Source organism: Zootoca vivipara, chromosome 11, assembly GCF_963506605.1.
Source record: "Zootoca vivipara chromosome 11, rZooViv1.1, whole genome shotgun sequence".
NCBI classification, from domain to species: domain Eukaryota; kingdom Metazoa; phylum Chordata; class Lepidosauria; order Squamata; family Lacertidae; genus Zootoca; species Zootoca vivipara.
This window is the reverse complement of record NC_083286.1, coordinates 46,325,269-46,347,314: the sequence shown is the minus strand read 5'-3', so window position 1 is coordinate 46,347,314 and position 22,046 is coordinate 46,325,269. Positions and strand designations below refer to the sequence as shown.

The 22,046-nt window shown below is 45.0% G+C and overlaps 1 protein-coding gene across 4 annotated transcripts in view; it reads right to left on the bottom strand.

Annotated features, from left to right (window-relative positions):
* Window positions 1-22,046, bottom strand: part of LIFR (LIF receptor subunit alpha) — a 100,812-nt gene that overhangs the window by 42,618 nt on the left and 36,148 nt on the right. For all 4 annotated transcript variants that reach the window (XM_035100347.2, XM_035100346.2, XM_035100351.2 and 1 more), the window contains exons 2-3: window positions 10,080-10,235; window positions 2,634-2,757 (exon numbers count right to left, since the gene is read on the bottom strand). In XM_035100347.2, the coding sequence (XP_034956238.1) occupies window positions 2,634-2,757; window positions 10,080-10,164 (209 nt within the window). In that variant the 5' untranslated portion in view covers window positions 10,165-10,235. The remainder of the gene's footprint in view (window positions 1-2,633; window positions 2,758-10,079; window positions 10,236-22,046) is intronic.

Below are 22,046 nucleotides of genomic sequence, written 5' to 3'. Positions count from 1 at the left end.
TTACACAGGAAACTACGTGAAAACGCTTCCTGTGCATTTTTTTCTTTCCCTACAAAAATTTTAAAAGAATTTTTTGAAAAACACTGCAGGTGCTGTACTTTCGAGCTGCTCTTCAAGCAGTTTTACAGTGTCCCAGGAAGAAAGAGTGAGCGAGCAATCCCTCAGTAAATATTTCACCTTGTTCAGCTAGTAAATATTGCACTCAAAAAGTCCTCAGAAAGGGTTTATGGATCCTTTGGACTGAATTGCACACCCTTCCCATGGACTGGTTTGATCGCGTGGATAAAAATCAATGATTTAAAAAACTTAAAATTTTAAAAATAAAAAATTATTTAAATTGTTATTTTTTTGTTTAAATCAGATTTTAAAAATAAAATGCTTTTGGAGGAAAAATATTTCTAAAGATACTTTTCTATTTAAGTTACATTATAGTCCAAAGGCTATTCATCAGGAAATAATTATTTGTTTTAAGTTTTTCGTGTGTGCTAAAACTCAGTCTAAGTTTTTTTTAACTCTTTAACCACATCAGTGAAAACGTGAAATCACATGGATACATATGCTATAATGTTATTGTTTTAGTTAGATACATTGTTTAAATTGTTATTAAGGAAATGATTGTTTTTCTCCTTCCAATAAAGTACAGCAGAAAAGTTGTCCAAATATAAACAGTTAACTTATTAAAACTCACAATAATTTCATAATTATCTGTCTATATATTTCTAATAGTATAACCAAATCAGAAATTTTTGATATGACTGTAAAAGCTACTCTGAAAATTTATTATTCCTAAAATGAAACCTTCATCTGGTTGTAAATATTAAGATTATACCAGCAAGAATGAGTCTTTCTGTGAAAAAATGATTTAAATCAAGTCTTACTGACTAGTGATTTAAATCAAGTCTTACTGACTAGATATTTAAATCAATTTGATTTAAATCAAATCCACCGTTTCATAGGACAAATGAGATGGGGTTTGCAGCAGACTCTGGCCTAGATTAATCTTTTCTTGCCATATCTAGATAAGAGCCTATACACGTGAATGTAAAAAAGTCCCTGATTCACCCCTCACATGGGCTGCATATAGCCATTCAGCTCTCTTTTAGTTATTTATGGCTGTAGTCCAGGCATCCCCAAACTGCGGCCCTCCAGATGTTTTGGCCTACAACTCCCATGATCCCTAGCTAACAGGGCCAGTTGTTGGGGAAGATGGGAATTGTAGTCCAAAACATCTGGAGGGCCGAAGTTTGGGGATGCCTGCTGTAGTCCCAAAAGGTTCTGAGAACAGCTTACAAAAGATGCTGACAATAAGACCTATTAAAACATAGGAATGGAAATAACTTGGTGTCCATATGATGCCAGGAGTACTTAGACAGTATTCCCTACACTTCACACTAAGGTTTCTCTACAGCTGCTGTGATTGCTCTTCACCGCCATTCCCACCTGCTCAGTGTCATAGAATCATAGAGTTGGAAGAGACCACAAGGGCCATCCAGTCCAACCCCCTGCCAAGCAGGAAACACCATCAAGGCATTCTTGACATATGCCTGTCAAGCCTCTGCTTAAAGACCTCCAAAGGAGGAGACTCCACCACACTCTTTGGCAGCAAATTCCACTGCCGAACAGCTCTTACTGTCAGGAAGTTCTTCCTATTGTTTAGGTGGAATCTTCTTTCTTGTAGCTTGAATCCATTGCTCCGTGGCATGAGATTTAATTAAAACTAAACCCTTATCTGACAAAGTCGGGCTGCTCGGCAACCGTGCTATGGCTTGTTTGCTAAACACACTTGACCTCACACTTGACTTGTCTCGACTTGGCCAGTTTGTTGATAAGGCAGAGGTATCCTCAGATTGCTTGATTGCTGTCGCTTGGGTGAGTTTAGCCAGTGGATGGGGATGAAAGTTCTGGGAAAGGGCAAATGGATCTGTTCCAATGATCTTTATCTTTGGAAGTTTGCAGGGTTGTTTTTCTAGAAAAAGAGGTGCCAGAACTCACCATGAACACCTCCCTCGTTCTCAGAATGGCAATGGTGCTCACCTGAGAGATGCCAGAACTGAGGGGGGGGGAGCCCTGGATGTCTGTTCATCTTGGTTGGCGCTTGGCCGGTTTTGAGTACGTTTCCCAAGAAAATGAATGGTTAAAACAGGTATGGGGAAACCCTACCCCATAGGTCAAACTTGACCCGGCAGTCTATTCCTCACAAGCCATGCTCAGCTGTTCCACAACTAACATTGTTAGAATCAAGTTGTGGATCTATAGTTCGGCTCTTCTCTACTCCAGCTTAGGAACACTGGAAGCTGCCTTATATTGAGTCAGACCATTGGGTCCATCTAGCGCAGGACTGTCTACACTGACTGGCAGCAGCTCTCCAAAATATCAGGGAAGAGTCTGTTCCAGGCCTACCTGAAGATTCCGGGGATTGAACCGGAGACCTTCTGCTCACAAGGCAGGTGTTCCTCCACTGAGCTATGGCTCTTTCACCCTCCAGCTTACTAAACAATGGCTACAAATTTCACCCAGTAACATAGCTTATAAGGCATCATGCCCAAGAAAGAAAGAAAGAAAGAAAGAAAGAAAGAAAGAAAGAAAGAAAGAAAGAAAGAAAGAAAGAAAGAAAGAAAGAAAATCAGTGTTACCTGCCACTGTGACAGAAAGAATATTCCACTCCAAGACTAGCTGTGGAGGCAGTTGTCCACGTGCAGATAACCGTTTCAAAGTCGTGTGTTATACATGTCAAATTCTGAGGCGTGTGTGACGGATCTGGAATTACAACACAAATGAGGTTGAACATGAATGTTACTGAACAGTAAAATTATTATTTTCCCCTATAGGTTATTGAACATTAATGGAACAACAGTTGAAATCCATGCTCTGAAATCTGAAATAAAAATCAAACTCAATCCGACATTCCTGTTTTCAAACACATTTTCCAACAGGACAGTCTGAAACTTTACAAAACACTTGCAGCTGTTTAGCAGTCTAGCCAGGATGCTCAAATATTCCAAACACATTTGAAGCATATTTACATCATCGACAAGCTGCTTGGATAGTCATTCCCTGTCCGGGGGGAACCCTACGAGTTGCAACTGTGAGGGGGTGCTAGTGATCCCTAAGCGATAATACTCAGCCCTCTTGCCATATTGTTTTAGCTTCCAGGATTCTTTGGAGAAAGCCATAATAAAAAACAATTATTGAACAAGTAAACACAGTTCTAATTATTTTAGTGTCTAAAGTCATATAGCGCTTTAAAGGAATTCGACTTGGGGGAAATGGCCACACAAGTACAGAATTTTTCCATGCAGGTTTGGGCAACATTATATGGGTCTGTTATAAGAATTTTGAGGTCACACATATAAATAAATGTTCATAAATGTACCAAGCAAACAGTACAGGAAGACAGGCCTGAAAACCATTCTGACTCTCCCAAACTGACCAGAATTAAAGTGATATCCATCTTCTTGTAGGAATTTTCCCCACCCCACTGAATCACACACACACACACATTTTCACATGACTAGCAACTTGGGAGCCATAATCCTGTAAGCCGGAGGCTCTGCCAACTGGACATTTCCCCATCAATGGTGCCACACTGCTAGCCATCTCGTTCACAATGGAAGACTCCTCCGAACAAAAAGACAGTGATCATCTCTTATTACGAAAATGTTAATTTCTCTTTGTGTTTAGGAATTCACACCTGGGAGGGGTGAGAGGAGGACTAGGAGAGGTGTCAAAAGTGCTCAGATTTCTACCTTGAACCCTCCTTTTTTGTGAGGTACCGGTATTGATTACATAGCTGTGATGTAGGAATGATGTATTGGGGTGTTTCTTGGTGATGGGAAAACTGATAAAAGTGGAGGTTCTCTTTTGTTCGGGGTTCCTTCCTTGTTCTCCTGTGTGAGGGGAAGGACCCTGTTGCAACAGCAAAAATAAAGGCTTTGCTTCTCAAAATTCTCTGGTTGGCCTCTGTTATATTCTCCGACTGATGGAGAACCCAATAAGGGCTCTTGTGTACCCCATAAAGGGAATAAGGGCAGATTTTTGCTTATATCAGGTCCCACCCTAATTTCCAGCAGCAACTGTGACTGGCTGTGTTCCAGACCTGGCTTCCTAACACCCAGTGTCACTGCCATTTACTGAGAAGGAGAGGGGCAAGGCAGAGAGGGGCAAGCCAATGGGGAACTTGGTGCAGTGCAGGTGCAGAGCCTGAGCCAATCCAATCCTCCGGATGCTACATCCACAGCATCTCAAGCTCCATTTCCCCTCCCCTTTTCGGTAACTGGCAGCAACATGCACCACAGGGAAGCTTGGAAAGCAACCCAACCCGAACCATCCCTGCTGCTAAATTCAAGTGGATGGGAGGTTGGGGGGGGGCAGGACCAGGGAAATAGGTAGCAAGAAAAGAGGGGAAGGGGGTGCTCCCATGCTACAAAGCACCCCTGAGAAGATACCTCTGTTTTGGCCTGGAGAAGAGAAGAGAAGAGACTCCATCACATTCCTAGCCAGCTGATTTGTAACACCTGGTAGGCCCAGGCAGATTGTCTCCTTCCAGTGGAAATCTCTGATCATCCTCCCTTATGTGTACATGGGCGTACCCAGCGAGGGGCAGGGGGGCAGCTGCCCCCCCAGAAGCAAAAAAAATAACCGTATTTTAAAGACCATAACCTGCACTTTTTCCCTCCGAAAACTGAAGGGGGAAAGTCGCTACGGGTTATGGAAATCGGGCTGTTTCCGCACCCTCTGCAGCTGCAGCCAACGACAGGAATGTGGGGAGGGCGAGAAGCAGCCTGAGCTGGGGGCAGATGGCGGACGGGAGCTCCATCCTTCCTTCCCCCCTCTTTCTTCCTTCCTTCCTTTCTCTCTCTCTCTCCCCCCTCCTCCCTCCTCTCTCTCTCACCCCTTCTTTCCTTCTTTCTTTCCTTCCTTCCTTCCTTCCCTCCCTCCTTCCCTCTCTCTTCCCCTCTCTTGCCCCCCCCCCAGTTTTGATCCTGGGTACGCCCCTGTATGTGTAAATTTGAAGTAAACAAAAGAACACTGGACTTCTTCTAGAGGTGTTAAGGCATGGTATGAGAACCCTAAATAGCACTTTTTACTTTTTCTCCTCCTCTTAATTACTAAGCAAGCAGTTCCAGTGGGCCTGAGGCTCCCATCAGAAGAGTTCAAGAGATAGGTTGATTGCTTTCCCCCTTACTCACCTGGAAAGATGCATTTTTTTAAAGCCATAATTCAGGGGGCTGACAATGCCAAGGTTGCAGGTTCAATCCCCACAAGGGACAGCTGCATATTCCTGCATTGCAGGAGGTTGGACTAGATGATCCTCACAGTCCCTTCCAACTCTACGATTCTATGAGATTTCTCAGTTTAGCCTTTGCTTTTATTTAAATTTTCAATGAAAACTTGAGCGTTAAAAGGTGGCACTCTTTTAAAGAGGCCACCATTTCTTGTCGAATCCCACCCCAATCTATTTCTTCCATCCTTTGCTTTCTTTTACTCTGGCCCTGAACGATCTCCATTCTACCACCAATAGTTTTGTAAGACTTCCAAATGGGTCTCCGGAGCTGAAAAGGGTTGGAATTTGCTGCTTGGACTCTAAATACCAACCAACACTGGTAGCTAATAGGGGGAAAAACACGTTGCTATATTGTAGCAGAAGCCACAAACCACCAAGCCACAAACCGCAACCACATATCTGCTTTATGTGAAATCTCATCTGTGTGCGCCAAAAGTTCCTTTAAGTTTATCTAGAACTGAAACTTTCTTCAATTAAAGGAACCAATTGATTCTTTGTACCTTGTTTAAGAAAAAGTGCAGTGGTTAATGGAGCAGCTCTCAGCTCCCATCCTACATATAGCCCCACCCCAAATTAGTTCAATATGGTTTTAATTGTTTTTAGAGTTTGTAGAAACGGTATTGTTTCTAGAATTTGTTTGTGTCTGTATATAGGGATAGATATCATTTTAAGATTCTTGCTGCATACCACTGTGATGGCCTCAGGCTTTGAAGTGGTTTGAAGTGGTGTAATAATAATAATAATAATAATAATAATAATAATAATAATAATTTATTATTTATACCCCACCCATCTGGCTGGGTTCCCCCAGCCGCTCTGGGCGGCTTCCAACAAAACATTAAAATACAGAAATCCATCAAACATTAAAAGCTTCCCTAAACAGGGCTGCCTTACGATGCCTTCTAAAGTCTTTCTGGTTTCCTGTAACTTGGCTTCTCATAGCGAGGGAACCGCCAGAAGGCCCTCGGCGCTGGACCTCAGTGTCCAGGTAGAACAATGGGGGTGGAGACGCTCCTTCAAGTATACTGGACCAAGGCCATTTAGGGCTTTAAAGGTCAGCACCAACACTTTGAATTGTGCTCGGAAACATACTGGGAGCCAATATAGGTCTTTCAGGACTGGTGTTATGTGGTCTCGGCGGCCGCTCCCAGTCACCAGTCTAGCTGCCACATTCTGGATTAATTGTAGTTTTGGGGTCACCTTTAAAGGTAGCCCCACATAGAGTGCATTGCAGTAGTCCAAGTGAGAGATAACTAGTGCATGCACCACTCTGGCAAGACAGTCCGCGGGCAGGTAGGGTCTCAGCCTGCGTACCAGATGGAGCTGATAAATGGCTGCCCTGGACACAGAATTGACCTGTGCCTCCATGGACAGCTGTGAGTCCAGAATGACTCCCAGGCTGCGCACCTGGTCCTTCAGGGGCACAGTTACCCCATTCAGGACCAGGGAGTTCTCCACACCTGCACGCCTCCTGTCCCCCACAAACAGTACTTCTGTCTTGTCAGGATTCAATCTCAATCTGTTAGCCGCCATCCACTTCACCAGCTTAAAACACAGCTGGGTGTGGCATGATAAAAGTCTGTAAAATTATCAGAACAAGTTATTTATTGTTTACTGTTGTAATAATTGTTTTCTCAGAATTTATCTTCTGTACCATGAAAATAAATAACATTATAATAAATAAATAAATAAATAAATAAATAAATAAATAAAAACAAAACGTAGCTGGACTGTTCTTTTTCTCCATAGGGATTGAATCTGATTTAGGGGGGGGGGAACCTCATCAAAACACAGTATTCCATATGGATTGTGGCTAACATTGTGTGCCCACTGCTTCCCAAACCAGAAACTGAAGCACACTGGATGCAAAGTAAACAGAAGTATATTTACAGCCAATCAATGGACCCTTGACTCTTCCTCCATAAATATGGCTATTTATATTTAAGCCAGACCTGGACCAGTTAGCCCTTCAAATATAGGATGCCTTCAAATAGAGAACTGCCTTCTGTAAACTAGGCCACATGGAGACTTCTGACATGGAGCCAGGAAAACCATTTTGTTCAGTTTTGTTTAAGTGCTAAAAAAAAGAGAGTGTGTCCTTTATACCCATGAGGACAGCTGCCTGATCTTTTCAATATGTTGCTACAGAATGCATTCACCAAGCATCTCAACCCAGGGAAACGGCTGGACAGGAATGTGTTTTGGCTTCTAGCGCCTTGTAAAATGCCTCATTCCTTTTAAACACAGCTAGAAGCTTGACTACAATCCAAGGGGTCAATCTTCAGCTGCACTGAATAAGGTTTCATGGTTTGAGGGGGGCAGGCTGGGAGTAAAACAACTGAGGATGTACTGAAAGTTCACCCTGCTCCCCACGTAACTCAAAGGCTCTTCTCTTGCAGCTTTTAGTTTTCTTAGAACTACAAAATAGATATAAGATATAAAAAAAACACTGTAATAGTTGGTTTCCTTTTTCTTCCTTGTTTTCTAATGTTGATTATATTTTTAATTCATTACCCAGGTTTTCTTCATCTTCTATTGTACTTAATAGAAATCTATAAACTAAGTAAAGGTAAAGGGACCCCTGACCATTAGGTCCAGTCGTGACCGACTCTGGGGTTGTGTGCTCATCTCGCATTATTGGCCGAGGGAGCCGGCGTATAGCTTCCAGGTCATGTGGCCAGCATGACAAAGCCGCTTCTGGCAAACCAGAGCAGCACACGGAAATGCCGTTTACCTTCCCGCTGTAGCGGTTCCTATTTATCTACTTGCATTTTGACGTGCTTTCAAACTGCTAGGTTGGCAGGAGCTGGGACCAAGCAACGGGAGCTCACCCCATCACAGGGATTCGAACCGCCGACCTTCTGATCAGCAAGCCCTAGGCTCAGTGGTTTAACCCACAGCGCCACCTGGTCCCTTAAACTAGCCAGGCCTAAATCTATAAACTAGCCATGGCATCCTGAGGTGCCTTATTGATTGTCAGGAGTGCCACAGGCAACAATGGCCTCTGTCCCTCTTCCCTCCCCTCCCTTCTCTGATGCCCTCTTGCGTCTCTGCCTCTCAAAGGCTTGCACAGCTGTTTGATGCAGCAGCCCTGGCTACAAACTCCATGGTAAACGGTGCCTCTGGGGCTGGCCAGGGTGTGCTGGTTACCAGGATCTGAGTCGGCCTCAGAGTAAGCAAGCAATCAGGAGAGGGAGCCCAGCCAGCCAGCCTGCAGCTCTTGCTGTTGGGAATGGACAGACAAGATCAGCCACCTGTGGGGCAGTGTGAGGAGACACCTGTCTTTCGGGCAGGTGGAACAGCTCAGAGACTCAGAGACCGAAGCAGAGCAGATAGGAGAGGAGGCTGAGGGAACACTCCACAAGGGAGGGTGTTCGAAAAAGGGTGAGAAGCTGCCAGCTCTGCAGGCAAGGGGTGACATAACTGGGCTCCTGAGCCCCAAAGGAGTGCTGCAGAAAGAAGGAAATTGGTCAAAGGAGCCGTGGACTCAATAAGGTTGAAAACCTCTGAGCTAAAGTATCTCCAAGCTCAGGAGGAGCACATCTCCAGACTTCGGATGCTGGAGAAAAATAGGGGAGGTTAGAGCTGGGCAGTATCAGCTTTTCACCATCGCAATGTACATTTTACATAAAAGGAAAACATGCATATTCCCCAAAATGTAGGCTTTTCTTGCTCTCTTAAAAAGTCTTCAGAGCTCAAAAGCAAGCTGGCAAGGGGAAGCAAAGCGTTACCTCTAATGTACAACTGACCGCATCATTAGGTCTTAAAAATAATCCGAGGCACCACAATGAGTCACTACCAATTACATGGCTTCCCCGCACTGACTTTTGATGTGCGCCGTGCAATCCAAGTAAGGCAATGAACTCGGCTGAACTCCTTCTCCTCCTGGCATTCAGATGCTGTTGGTGCCACGAGGGGCACAACAACCCTGGCAGCTGCCCTCCACTAAACCAGACACACAGAACATGCACACATGGGCCAAAAACCATTCAAGATAGAACTGGGCTTTCTGTAAGGGAAACTACACAAGCCACATGAGAAGCCACAGGAGGGGAGAGTTGATCTTGTGCTGGAACCATGCTTGCTGGTTTCCCACAAGTATCTGGTCTGCCAGGATGCTGTCCTAGATGGGCCTTTAGCCCAATCCAGCAGGCTTTTCTTACAAGCAGATTTGGGGGACGGCAGATTTCATCTCAGGAGCTGCTGACTTGGCTGCCCCATTTTCTCCTCATTTTAGGGGGGGGGGGAAGAGGAGAGAGGAGACAAGGTGGTGGATAAAAAACCAACATGTCAGGGGAGCCATGTACCTTTTTATCTTTCTGTAACAACTGTACTTCATCTACATTTCATTACAAGGTCATTGCAAATCTGCACTTAAAAAAAAACAATACCTGGGCAAAGTATATCCAAAAGGTCTATATCCAAAAAAGCTTACATGGAACTTGAAAATTAAGTGGCTTTACATCGATTTCCTTATGCATTTATTTATTCAGCTGGTGATCCAGATCAAAAAGCTATTGAGACTATACTGAATCTCTGCCCACTTAAAAGCCTCTCAACCACCTTCCCCACAATTCCTATTAAACTCCTGGCTCGCAGCATTATCCACCTTCTTTCAATATCATCTTTACAGTCTTTTTTCTTTTTAAAGATAATCTTTATAGTCTTATGGCCTAGAACCTTGACTTTTGAAAACAAACAAGGAAAACCGAGATTCCTTCAGAACTGCAAACCCTACGTTGCAATGCATGTACAAAACGTAATGAGAGAGCGAGAGATATCAAATTATACCAACCTGTTTCCTGACTGTGGGCCAATTGGTTCAGGACACACAAGTGCACTACTGCCAATAGACAGCAGGGAATTTGGTTAATCCACATTCTTCTACAATTCACTGTGGAGAACCGGTCACTTCAAGCAGCAAAGAGCATCCTCTTCACACAGACAGGCTCTAAAAATTGTTAAGAGAGAGAATGAATTGTAGATATTCAGACGTCACTAGTTTATATACTTGAAATATACACACTGCCAATGGATCACAATGCCTGTACAATTCTGGACAGCAGCCTGTGGGGACAAAAATGTTTAAAAGTAGGTATTGGAGCCTATTTCTGGCTGGAAGCCGCCTCATAGGGAGAAACAACTTTAGACAAAAATCTGTTCCTTATTGTCTGCTCAGGAATTGTTTCTGCAGAAGCAGGAAGGCAAATCAGCACCAATTTAGCACAGGACGATGCTGTGCCATGGTTATGGAGGTAGCTTTTTTAAAAAGTGTTTTCATTTTAATCTTCTGTGGTGCCTGATAATTTGATACAAAAAAAAAAAGCTGAACTGAACAAAAATCTCCTAACATTACCAGAAGAAGTTTCCCATTACAAACCAAAAGCCAACGCGGGCATAGATCTGGTTACAAGACAGAAGTGCTGCTAAATTGGTTCAAAGAGTTAGCGATTGTATTGAAAAGGGATGACACTGAAGGAGTCCATTTATTAGACTAGGGGAAGCTGGGAACCACAGGGAGGCAGAGCGCTTCTGTGCTGGGGTCCTGCTTGCAGGTTCCCTACAGGTACGGTACCTGGCTGGCCACTGTGAGAAATGGATGCTGGAACAAATGGGCCGGATTCATATGGAATCATAGTGTCACAGAATTGTACAATGGGAAGGGACCCCGAGGGCCATCAAATTCAATCTAGGCCAACCTGCTGCAATGCAGGAATCTCAGCTAAAGCATCCATACCAGATGGCCATCCAAGTTCTGCTTAAAATCCTCCAAAACACACGGGGGGGGGGGAGCGGCACCATTACAGACCAGGGCATAGGTCTGTAAGCCTGGCCCTATCTACTCTGACTGGTTTCCTCTTTCCAGATTCTCAAGCGGGATCTTTTCCAAGGCTTTTCCCCACAGAGCCTCTGGCCTGGTTCAGATGAGGCAAGATCCTCACAAGTATTGTGTGCTCTCCCCGCCTCTCTCTCCCCACATCACACACACACACCATACAACAATTAACCCAGGAAAATTGTCACGCAACCATCCAAACTGGAAACTGGGATTGGCGAGATCAGAACAAGTCGGGATTTAAAAACAAGTTCAAACTGTCTAAGCCAGGCACCTCACAGAAGAGACCAGGGACTTTCCTCCAGTGTAGGAAGATGTCTTATACGGATTCCGACAACTGGTCTATCTGTATCCTAGGACTAGTCTAGTCTAACTAGCAGCACCGTAAGGAAAAACAACAGAAGTAAAAGCATTCATGACAAGCATTGGTTGAAGTGGAGTGGTAGCTGGCTCCATCGTAGTTGCTCCACTATGTTTACTGTATTTTATTTTATAGTCGTACCTTGGATCTCAAACGCCTTGGGCTTCCAAACAAGTCGGCTCCCGAATGATCAAAACCCAGAAGTGAGTTTTCAAACATTATTTTGGAAGCCGAACATCCGATGGGGCTTCTGTGGCTTCCGACTGGCTGCAGGAAGCTCCTGCAGCCAGTCAGAAGTCGCACTTTGGTTTCCAAATGTTTTGGAAGTTGAACGGACTTCCGGAACAGATTCCGTTAAGACTTCCAAGGTACGACTGTATTTTAATTTTAACTGAACAACACTTCTAAACCAGTGTTGAAAGAGAGCTACGGCAAGTCAGCCTTTTGACATATTCAAACACCTCGCGAAGCTGTGCCCCTTTTCACAAACACAAACATAGAGACATGTCTTATTCAGAGCCAGGTCCAGCAAGCTCAGTATTTGTCGACACAAGCTGGTACCATCTTTCCAGAGTTTCAGGCTGGAAGCCTCTCCCAGTGTTTTCTGGAGATTCCAAGGATTAAATCTGGGACATTCTGCATGCAAGCTGTACCACTGAGCTACACCCTTCGCCAGAGACACAACAGTTGGAAGCGGGGCGCAAAGAAGAAACCCAGCACAGGACTGTGGCAGCTCCCTGGACCCACATGGGAACAGGCAATTTCGCCAGACAAATTCCTCATGATCCTCCTATTAACACCAAGAAGCAGGAAGGAAAACAGACACAACATAATTCTGAGGGTGGAAGGATAAACATGTGTTCCATGCCACCCCACGGCCTCAGTCTAAATTCTCCCATGCTCTTGGTGGCAGTTTAAAAAAAGAAAACTAAATGCATCAGGAGATCCAATCCAGTACTTTCCACATCACATCTGTTCTGACCATCCTTGCTAAGACTGCACTACAGTGCATTATAAAATTTTATGCGCAGGGTATGTGTTTACTTTTTAACACCATTGCCAGCAAAGCAAGTGCACTGTGGTTGGGTCGTCTGGGCCAAAGCATTTCTTTGCAATTAGTTGAATCAGGCTTTGGCTTCCAAGAGAGTCATCTGAGCAGAGGAATGAACATTATGCTATTTTTAAAAGGAACCACAGCTTCATAAAATTCAATTATTTGGCAGCCCCTCCCATTTGACCACACTCATTTTAACCCAATGTCCCCTGCAAATTTTCCAAAAGCAAAAAAAAAAAAAAAACACCTCTGGACCTCCTGTTGCTCCTCATAAGAAAACAAGAGTCTTTCTAATTGGAAAAGGGCTGGGGAATATTTTGTCTTGCAGAGGAAAAAAATTGGTTATCAATATTTTTTACAAAGACTGCAGAAGGCAGCAGAAAGCAGCATTCAGCTATGCAATTACATATTGCAAGAATGCAACACTCAGACCCATTTTTAGATCAACTTTAGAAAGTTCAGATAAATTTCACTCCTGTTCAAAGTCCTTTGGGTATCATCAGCATGAACAAACACACAGCAGATCAGTTATACCTTTAGGTGCCCTGTTGTTCAAAACAAGATGCCTAAGGCCTGATGCATGTTTGACATGACCTGGAGAATTCTCCCCTAAATTATGGAGAACTTGGGCTGTGAACACCCAATACCTTTAAAGCACTTTTGAAGCAAATTCTTTCCCTCCAGGAATTCTGGGCACTGTGGTTTACCATCATATCACGCTTCCTCTACATCACGGGTGTCACACACAAGGCCCGGGGGCCAAATACGGCCCGCCAGACCTCGTCATGTGGCCCGCTGAGCGCCCCAGCCAGCGGGACCCAACAGCGGGACCTTGCTGCTGAAGCGCCGCGCCGACAAACAGCTGGGGCGGGGGGGGTAGAAAGGCGGCCGGAGCAGCGCTGCGTGGAGCGCCCCGAGCCACAGCAGGAGAAGGAGGAGGCAGCTTTGAATCCTCCTCCTCCTGCCACGGCTCGGCACCTGGAAACGGCTGCTGCTGCTGTTGCTGCTGCTGCTGCAGCACAGACAAAGCACCAAGCAGCGCCGCGTGGAGGAGGAGGAGGATTCAAAGTGCTACAGAGCACTGCTGCGTCCCAGAGGCTCGGGACTCTCCGCCCGGCGCTGCCGGGCACTGACCCGGCAAGCCTCCTCCTCCTCCTCTTGCCTCACCACCTCCTCCTCCTGCCGCGGCTCAGCCTCATGAACGTGAGCTCAGCAGCGGCTCAGCCTCTCGAACGTGCAACTCTGAGGCTTTACGCACTTCTCCTAAAACAGACACCCGCTGCCTCACGTTGCACGGGAAATGCTTTTTGCCCCTGGGTCCCTTCGCGCTCTTTTCTGGCGCTGAATCAAAGCGGCGACCCCCCCCCCTTCCCTTTCTTTCTTCCTCTCTCTCATTCTTATTCTTTCTTTCCCTCTCCTTCCTTCCTTCTTTATCTCTGTCTTCTCTCCCTCTTTCTCTTTCCTTCTTTATTCCTTCTTTCCTACTCTTCTTTCTCTCGCCTCTTTCCTTCCTCTCTCCCTCCTGCTCCCTCTTTTCTTCCTTTCTTCCTTTCTTCCTTCCTTCCTTCCGTCCTTCCCATCTTTCTTCCCCTCCCACATTCTTATTCTTTCTTTCCCTCTACTTCCTTCCTTCTTTCTCCCTTTCCGTCTTCTCTCCCTCTTTCTTTTTCTTTCCTTCTTTATTCCCTTCCTTATTTTCTACTCTTCTTTCTCTCCCCTCTTTCCTTCCTTCCTCCCTCCCTCCCCTCCCTCTCCTCAGAAACATAGGATGCTGCTTTATACTTCTGGCCCTTAAACCCCGGAACCAGGAGAGCAGCTCCAGTGAGTCAACCTCAGCCAGTCCCTTTGGTGAAAGGTGGTGGCTCACTGGCAGAACATCTGTCCTGCATGCAGAAGGACCCCAGCATCTCCAGGTACCAGTAGCTCTGCAAAGCTCCTGCATGAAACCCTAGTGAGCCTCCACCACCCAGTGCAGTTACCAAAAATCATTTTTCAATAAATTGTACAATAATTGTACATTTGAATATCTACTTGCCATTATTCTGACTATGTTTCTGCTTTCAGAGCTAGTTATTACTTACATTATTACAAAAAACAGTAATAATTGAATGCAGTGACAATAATTTATGATAATAAAGAGTGGACACATAGTCCTACAGATACAACCGGCCCTTTGAGGGTGACCAAACTGCTGATGCGGCCCCCGATGAATTTGAGTTTGACACCCCTGCTCTACATAGTGTTAGTTCTTGCAATGGGAAGCAACTCTCCAACCTATGAAGCAGAGATCCCCCCCCCCCGCCCTTCTACCTGGAGAAATTGGACATAGAGAAACTGGAACCATCTGCATTTTTTTCAACACATGAAGCCGCCAGAGCAAGTCAAACCACTGGACCATGTAGTCTAGAGCTGTATTATCCCAGCTGAGGGTTGACCTTCCAGTTCTTGGGACCAAAAAGCCCTTCCCAGCCCCCAAATTGAAAACTGTTAATGGGAGGTGCTGGGGACTGGACTTTGGACATTTTGCAAAGCGTGCGCTCCGCCTGTGAGCTACGGCAAGCACTGGCCAGCTACAGCCCTGAAAACAGTGTCAACAAACACACCACATTGTAAAATACACCCTTTCAAGCTGGAAGCAATGCACATGCTCTTACCTTAAGGCAGATCTTTGACCACACCCACACAATGCATCCAAAGCACTAAGAACGCAGCTTAAATAGTCATGGCTTCCCCCAAAGAATTCTGGGAGTTGCAGCTTGTTAAGGGTGCTGAGAGTTGTTAGGAAACCCTTAATCCTCTTAATCAGCTACATTTGCCAGAGTTCCCTGTGAATAAATTATTTGGGGGAAGCCATGGCTGTTTAAAGTGGTATCGTGGTGCTTTAAATGTAAGGTGCGGATGTGGAGTTAGAAGGGGAAATGCTAAGTTGCCACAGGGTGGTGATGGGGCTACCTCCTCAGCAGAGGAAGTAGCAAAAAACAGCCTCTCCCAATTCACTGTAAAACAGCCAGAATGGGATGCAGCTGTGATGGAGGGAGAAGGTGCAAGCAAGGAGGAGGGAACCTTCTGTAAAAGGAGGGGGATGTGTAGTTTCAAACTCAGCTACCTTCTTGGGGGGGGGGGAACTATGCATAGCTGCCAAGTTTTCCATTTTCTCGCGAGGAAGCCTATTCAGCATAAGGGAATTTCCCTTAAAAAAAGGGAGAACTTGGCAGCTATGAACTATAGATACATACCCCCCCACACACTTCTCACTCACACATGTAGCACAGCTGATCTGTTATCAGGAATGGATAGGTGCCAATAATATTTTCAGAAGCCAGGACCAAACTTTAAGGCACCCGTCACATGGGGCTTTCCAGATCTGTTTCCTGAGCCTTTTGGCTGTGGAATTGGTTTGGGAAGGCAGAGCTTGAGCAAGCTGGAAACCTGGATGGTGTGGGCACTTAAAAAGTTACATCATGTCATTTGTATTTTATTTTATTTTAATAGCTGATGGCTCCTGCCAAGCCAAATCCCTTCCTACTAAGAGCACATAGCTGCAATACAAGATACTTCAAGCAGGACATTTTTCTGTTTGCCAAAGCACAGACAAGATGAGGCAAGAGTGAAATAACTCATCAGGTGTGTGTTGTCACTCAATGGAGCGGGTAGGCTTTGAATATATGCTTTTGAATATATATATTTGGCCTCAGCACAGCATGTTTGAACAAGAGCAGTTAGAAGGAGAAATTCAGCAAACCCATAATGAACTTGTGTTGCTATTTACTTGCCTTTTTTAAGTGCTTGCCTACACAAAACCTTAGCATTGGATACAGGGAGCCTGCTTTTTAGCTTGACATGTGATGTGACAAATGCAGGCTTGATTACAAGTGAGGCGATGCGATTAGCAGTCATAGAAACATGAGAAAGTGCTTTATAATGAGTCAGACCAGAGTGCTCTCCCAGTCCTACCTGGAAATGCCAGGGAATGGTTCAGGCACCTTCTCCCTGCAAAGCAAGATCGTCTGCCATGCAGCTACTGGGCTTTCTTGTCTTGGGACAGTGGGTGGAAAAGACGACTGTTCAATTTTGCCTCAAACTCACAGATGGATTATACCCCTCAGGCCAAGATTGGCTAAATTTCTATGGTCCACGTTTACAACTATGGGGTGGGGGTGGGGTTGCATGTTGCTGGGGAGGAGAGGGTGCAAGGCCAAATCGAAAGTGAATGGGGCCAAATGGACAGGACCACCCCATAAACACCCACACTGTTCCCACATCACCTGCTTGACTGATGAGCAAGGCTGAGACCTGCACCCTCACTGTTGCACTTGTCTGGGCAAGAGGCTATCAATACTGTCAACAGCCAAGGTCTGGTCTTTACCTCCTTTCCTTGGCTCATATCCTTCTTCCCATTCTTTCCCTCTTCTTGTCACACGGGAGCTAGACCATCGCCATTAGGATGATGCGCACCACTGCTGTTCGAGAACCACAGCTGGAATTCAAGCAACCATTTGCACGCCTTGGTTTCACATGCAGTTTAGTGCCAACCATGGTTAGTGAAAATGGTGGTGCCCAACTGTTGCAACAACACTGTAGTAGGGGAACCGCTGCATGACAGCACATGGGAACCCATGAGGCCACTGGGAGCTCCCATTTCCTTAAGCATACTTCAGCCACCAAGAAACATTACAGTGGTGCCTCGCAAGACGAATTTAATTCATTCCGCAAGTCAATTCATTTTGTGAAAAATTTGTCTTGCGAATCGTGGTTTCCCATAGGAATGCATTGAAATTCCGTTTTTTGCCCATAGGAATGCATTAATTAAATTTCAATGCATTCCTGTGGAAAAAAGGCGATTCACAAGACGAATTTTTTGCAAAACAAATTAGTCTTGCGAGTCACCATCAGATCGCAAGACACATTCGTCTTGCGAAAAAATTGTCTTGCAGGGCATTCGTCTTGCGAGGTACCACTGTACATTTTTACTGGGCTCTTGCGTCTAGTTGAGAGGCAGGCTGCAAAAGGCCTGATTCTCTAAACTGTTGGAAACCCAACTCAGTACAGTTTCTGAAATTTCAGGTGACATGGCTCCTCAACTTTCCTCATGGACTCAGAAGGCATGATGTGGTAGTTAAGTTGAACAAGAGCTGGCAAAAATAGGGTTCAAATCCTGCATAGCTATGAAGCTCACTGCGTGATTGTTCTCCAACTGAGACTACCTCAGTGGGTTATTGCAAGAAAATGGGAGACACATTCCTAAGGAGTCCTGCTTTGTGGGGAGGGCAGGATAACAGCTACACAACCTCTATTTTCACTGCTATAAGGCAGAGGGGGTTGATTTTTCTTTAAGAATCCCTACACACACCCACACACCCCAAAAAAACCAGCCTCTCTTTTTCGTAATTCAGCCCACACTTACAACCTTTACTGAGGAGTTGGAAAAACAGATAAATAGAATGCGTAAGCTGTAATGAGCATATGGCGCTGCTATCACCACATTACTACCGCCCAACTCAACACCGACAAGCACCACATTTATCACAACGGTTCCTGTGCAAAAACAGCCCATGACAGCAAGATGCCGGCTGAATACACATAGCAGTTTCCCACGCAGCTCTGACTCACAAAAGCTGTTGAAGGCTAGCAAGACAGAGATGTGTAAACTATAGAGGAAAGGGATAATGAGCAGCCAGGGCCACCAACATACACACAATGCAAGATACAGAGACACAGATCGATGATGGATTGTAATAGGTGGGCAACCCATCCTCGTGGCTCCCTTTGGTCCTGACTCAGAAATAAGCCAAATAAAGCTACTGCCAAGACACACACACCCCAAACCAAAGAATATTTCAGCTTATTTCTAAGCCAAAGTCACACACCCCTCAAAAAAGCCAGGCCTACTTAACCCCTTCCTCTCTTCCCTCTAAGCATCACTTAATGCCCCTGCAGTGGCAGCAACACTCCAACCACAGGGGAAAGGGAGATCTTTCTAACAGAGGGGTCCCCAAACTAAGGCCCGGGGGCCGGATGTGGCCCAATCATCTTCTAAATCCAGCCCGCGGACGGTCCGGGAATCAGCATGTTTTTACATGAGTAGAATGTGTCCTTGTATTCAAAATACATCTCTGGGTTATTTGTGGGGCCTGCCTGGTGTTTTTACATGAGTAGAATGTGTCCTTTTATTTAAAATGCATCTCTGGGTTATTTGTGGGGCATAAGAATTCGTTCATTTTCTTCTTCTTCAAAATATAGTCCGGCCTCCCACAAAGTCTGAGGGACAGTGGACCGGCCCCCTGCTGAAAAAGTTTGCTGACCCCTGCTCTAACACACCTCTATGGTTTCTGGTAAATTGTGCAGTAGTGTGGCACGGCAAAAGGCCGTGGTTGCCTTGAAAAATGTCATTTTCCTCAAAGAGCTGCTGACATTACACTAGATCTTGGGGAAACTGTTTCCTCAAGGCTACTGGACGCCTTTCATCCTGGCCCCAGAAAGGGGATACAAAGGAAACTCTTCCTCTCCACACGACTGGGATATTGTTTCTTTGGCCACCTCTAAGCTGGCCAGTAAGTGGAGTTATAGCGGGGCGGAGTTTGGGGTTGGGGGTTCAACTTGGGATAAGCCAGGAATTCTTCTCTGGCTCAGGTTTAAAATCCAAGCTGAAAAATTTAAGGCCTCTGGAGCGTATATTGGAGCCCTGGGTTAATGAGTTTTCCCTGCCATCTCTCATTTCTGCTAAGCCTTTTAAAGAACTGTGCAGAGTTGGATAAGAAAGTTTACATTTTTGTTGTCTCTGTGTTATCTGTTTGGGATTACTAAAAGCAGTACATTCCACAGGCGGATAATTAGGGAGTTGCATACAATAATATTTATCTAAGACTGCGTTGGAAGCAGAGCATTTCTGAGGGAACAGGGCAAATTCACAAGGGAGGGGAGCTCAGACCAAGTGCACATAAACGTCTCTCCCCACAGGGATTTATCCCCCCCCCCCAGCAAACCTGCTGCCTGACCTATAATCAGAACCTGCCCTCCAAGTGTGCCAGAATGAGCCAGAAGACTTGTAGGGAGCCCCAGGAGAGAAGAAGCTGGTGTGCTTCTATCTTTAAAATTACATGCTTGGAAAAATCACCCTCTTCCTTCCCTTTTCCAAGCAGATCAGCTCAGGGCTGCCAAGTCGACCCCACTTGCAAAAACGCGTGCCAGGAAGCCATGTCCCATCACAGAGGAACTACTGCTGCCTTCCCTGGAGGAACTGGTGAGAGATAGACTTGAGACTGAAACAAGGGATGGTCAGGGAAAGAGTTGGGGCCCATAAAGATTTGCTTGCTGAGAATGCCTCAGTCCGATTCCTGGATACACCATAGACAGGACATGGGAAACTGATTCTCCAGTCAGTATGGCACAGAGTCAGACCACTGGCATCTAGCTCAGTATTGCTTCCAGCACTGTTTCTTTTAACTTGGGTCCCCAGCTGTCGTTGGACTACAACTCCCATCATCCCTGGCCACTGGTCCTGCTAGCTAGGGATGATGGGAGTTGTAGTCCAACAATATGAAGACTACTGATCTATAAACACACACACATTTGTCCAACCTGAGCAAGTTCTGAAAAGACACAGCTCAGTGATAAAATGTATCCATGCTCCCATATTCCTGTAACAGTTTTGCAATTGTTTTTGAAATGTTTCTGGATTTATTACATTTTGTGATTGCAAAACCCAGAACCGTTTCTCACATTCCTGAAAGGATCTGAGCTGGCACCCGATATAGGAAAAGGAAAAATAGGTGCTAAGACCAGAGATGCTATCAAACCCTTTCAGAAATGTCTCCCATACGAAAGAGGGTATAATAGAATTGTATCCATGCGTATGCATCGAGTAGACATTGTTTCAGCAGGAAAAGGAAGGCACTCAAGAGATACAAGTATCATATTACACATCCTGTTATTATTGCCAGCATAAAAAGCTTCCAAAATTTCCCCCTAATTAGACGTCCACGCCAGAAGTAGCGCACATTTCTGGGAAACTAAAGCAAATTGCCAATTTGGCTGACAGCAACAATAACGATACAGAAATAGAAGAGGAACTTGTTTTCTTAAGAGCAAACTGTGCTGACCTACAGCTTTCAGCCCCTGACTTCCATCACATCAAACTTGGTTTTGTGCTCTAAGTTGTCAGGACAATGCCTTCCTCTTATCTTTTATAACTAAGAGATTGCACTACTTCAAAACAAGTCCCCTGGGTTAAAAAAGGAAAAGGAAATTCTACTTTCCCATCTACATCATTTTCTTCCTTTCTTCTGCAACATAGTTTAGTCATTTGAGACAGAATAAAAGTTAGTCAATTAAAAAATCTGAAATAGAAATAATTGCTCCACTAATGTACTGACTCTCAAAGAGGCTCATTGAAAGAGGTTTTAAAAGAAGCTTTGAGTGTGCAATGAAAGTACAATATGATCATGCTTATCATGTATCATCTAGTTTGGTCTTAAGGCTAAAGAGAATCCGGGTCACGCCCCTGTTACTGAGCCTGTTACAAGCCCCTGCAACTTACTGAGCAACCTTTAGCCAATCATTGATTGCATTCAGACAATAATCTCTCTGCTCCATAAGCCAAGATACTGTATATGTGTGAGCCCCCCACCTAAAGTCTCTTTATAGTGCAAGCAATCAAACCAGAGAGATGCTAACCATAGTTTCTCTAACCAGGAAACTATGGCTTGTTTCAGACTTTCTGGGAGGACCCAAAAGGCAGAGATATGATGATCTGAACCAGAATACTATCCCATATCACCCCCAGTAATACACTTTGCAGTGGTGTTAAAAGAGCAAGACCACATACGATGCTGTTACCGTAGCTACTTGGAGGAAGGATAAAGAGAAAGAGAGATTGGTTAGTCCAGAACTTATTTAACAGGGTAAGCTATCAGGCCCCATGAAAAAAGTGTGTGAATTTGGCTTGTTCTGTTACCATACTACAAGCCAGATATAAGACAAACTGGCATACTGCTTACCTCTGTCACAACAACAACAACAACAACAACAACAACAATTTCTTAGCAACCATGCAGCAAAAGAATCCAAGGGCACATTTTTGGCATTCACTCATTTTATAAACTTGAGGCCACCGAAGCAGACTTGGCCAAAGCAATTCGCTTATGACACAAACTCCAAAATGTAGCCAGGACAATAAAGCAGCCAGAGTTAGGCAACCGCTTAATATTTTACTCAGCATTTTCTCGCTTTCCTGATTTCCCCCCTTTCCTTCCCCAGAGTTTCCTGTGAGTTAAGATAAACTAATCTGTCACAGGGCTCGTCTCTGACAGAGGATCGATAAGAGCTAATTATAGCCATGATAAGACAATCTGCCTCGGGTCCCCCAGGGAAGGCTGAGTGACATGCAAACACACATTTGCTAAGACCAGATGTGGAGGGGGGGCAGGGGAATGAGAGCAGATGGCCCTAAACCTAGTACCTGGCTTACTTCAATAAGACACCCATGATAGCAGGGCAATAGTGGGCTCTTGTT